The following is a 2,159-nucleotide window of genomic DNA, read 5'->3' as shown; positions in this document are numbered from 1 at the left end:
TTGCTCGGGCTAAATTGGTGACAATAAGAATAAAAAAAGAAGAAAATGAGGAGGCGCGGCGGGGCTTCCGCCGCCTTGAAGTCCGAAGTCAAGAACAGCATGTCTGGGTGTGTACTGTTCTCGCGTGGGGCGACTGCGGCAGCAGCTGCGGCGCGAGCTTCCCGGGTGCTGAGGGAATTCACGGCGAAGCGCCGCCCGCTGCACACCAGTCTGCAGAGCCGCTCGTTCGCCAAGGAGCTCTTCCTGGGCAACATCAAGCAGAAAGGCGTTTTCCCATTTCCAGAGGTTAGTCAAGATGAACTTAGTGAAATCAATCAGTTTGTGGGACCGTTGGAGAAATTCTTTACTGAGGAAGTGGACTCTCGAAAAATTGACCAGGAGGGAAAAATCCCTGTTGACACCTTAGAGAAGTTGAAGAGCCTGGGACTTTTTGGCATACAGGTCCCAGAGCAGTATGGTGGCCTGGGCCTCTCCAACACCATGTACGCTCGGCTTGGGGAGATCATCAGCATGGATGCGTCTATCACAGTGACCCTGGCAGCCCACCAGGCGATCGGCCTCAAGGGGATTATCTTGGTCGGCAATGAGGATCAGAAGGCCAAGTATCTGCCCAAACTGTCGTCTGGGGAACACATCGCAGCCTTCTGCCTAACAGAACCAGCCAGTGGGAGTGATGCTGCCTCCATCCAAACCAGAGCTACGCTAAGTGAAGATAAGAAGTACTTCATCCTCAATGGCTCCAAGGTTTGGATCACCAATGGAGGACTGGCCAATATTTTTACTGTGTTTGCAAAAACTGAGGTGGTTGATTCTGATGGTTCGATAAAAGACAAAATGACTGCGTTCATAGTAGAAAGAGACTTTGGTGGAATCACTAATGGGAAACCTGAAGATAAATTAGGCATTCGGGGCTCCAACACATGTGAAGTCCATTTTGAAAATACCAGAGTGCCTGTGGAAAATGTCCTTGGAGAAGTTGGAGGTGGCTTTAAGGTAGCCATGAACATCCTCAACAGTGGACGATTCAGCATGGGCAGTGCTGTGGCTGGGATGCTCAAGAAACTGATTGAACTGACTGCTGAATATGCCTGCACAAGGAAACAATTCAATAGGAATCTCAGTGAATTTGGTTTGATTCAGGAAAAGTTTGCGCTCATGGCTCAGAAGGCATATGTAATGGAAAGTATGGCTTACCTCACTTCAGGGATGCTAGACCAACCAGGATTTCCCGACTGCTCTATCGAGGCAGCCATGGTGAAGGTTTTTAGCTCTGAGGCTGCCTGGCAGTGTGTAAGCGAGGCTCTGCAGATATTTGGGGGCTCAGGCTACATGAAGGACTACCCCTATGAGCGCATGCTGCGTGATGCCCGCATTCTCCTAATCTTTGAGGGAACCAATGAGATTATTCGGTTGTTCATTGCCCTGACAGGCCTGCAGCATGCTGGACGCATCCTGACCTCGAGGATCAAAGAGCTTAAAAGTGGCAATGTGACCACAGTCATGGAGATGATTGGTCGGAAGCTTCGGGACTCACTGGGCCGAACTGTGGACCTGGGCCTAACAGGCAATCTTAGTGTTGTCCACCCCAGTCTTGGAGACAGTGCCAACAAGCTTGAGGAAAATGTGCATTACTTTGGCCGGACTGTTGAGACCCTGTTACTCCGTTTTGGAAAGAACATTGTGGAGGAACAGCTGGTGTTAAAGCGGGTAGCCAACATCCTCATCAACTTGTATGGCATGACTGCCGTGCTGTCGAGGGCCAGCCGCTCCATCAGAATTGGGCTCAAGAATCACGATCATGAGGTTCTGTTGGCCAACATGTTCTGTGTAGAAGCTTACTTCCAGAATCTCTTCAGCCTGTCTCAGCTGGACAAGTTCGCTCCAGGAAACCTGGATGAGCAGATTAAGAAAGTATCTCGGCAGATCCTTGAGAAACGAGCCTACATCTGTGCCCACCCTCTGGACAGAACATCCTGAGACGGAACCGTGTACCTACCTAGCCCAGGTTAACATTATTCAGCCTCTTCAGAAGACAGAAACCTTGGGGTCATCTGTGTGGACTATATGTCATTTGCATACACTAAAACCCTTTCTTCTCTGAGGAAAAGCAAAAGTTAGGTTTTGACCTGTAGGCCCTGTATCTCCTGGAAGGAAGGAAG

At 49.8% G+C, this 2,159-nt stretch overlaps 1 protein-coding gene across 1 annotated transcript; it reads left to right on the top strand.

Moving 5' to 3' along the window:
- The first annotated feature begins 55 nt into the window (after nt 1-55).
- Nucleotides 56-2,153, top strand: LOC114635290 (acyl-CoA dehydrogenase family member 9, mitochondrial). The gene has a single exon (XM_028783949.1). The coding sequence runs from the start codon at nt 100-102 to the stop codon at nt 1,975-1,977; it is 1,878 nt and encodes a 625-aa protein (XP_028639782.1). The 5' UTR covers nt 56-99; the 3' UTR covers nt 1,978-2,153.
- The last annotated feature ends 6 nt before the right edge of the window (nt 2,154-2,159 follow it).

Source organism: Grammomys surdaster, unplaced genomic scaffold, assembly GCF_004785775.1.
Source record: "Grammomys surdaster isolate TR1022 unplaced genomic scaffold, NIH_TR_1.0 82490, whole genome shotgun sequence".
Lineage (NCBI taxonomy): Eukaryota > Metazoa > Chordata > Mammalia > Rodentia > Muridae > Grammomys > Grammomys surdaster.
Note: the sequence above shows the minus strand (reverse complement) of the source record. Positions and strands in the feature narration are given on the sequence as shown.

Bases quoted from the DNA above. Each gene is read 5' to 3' on its own strand.
- LOC114635290 (XM_028783949.1), top strand. From the start codon at position 100: ATGTCTGGGTGTGTACTGTTCTCGCGTGGGGCGACTGCGGCAGCAGCT.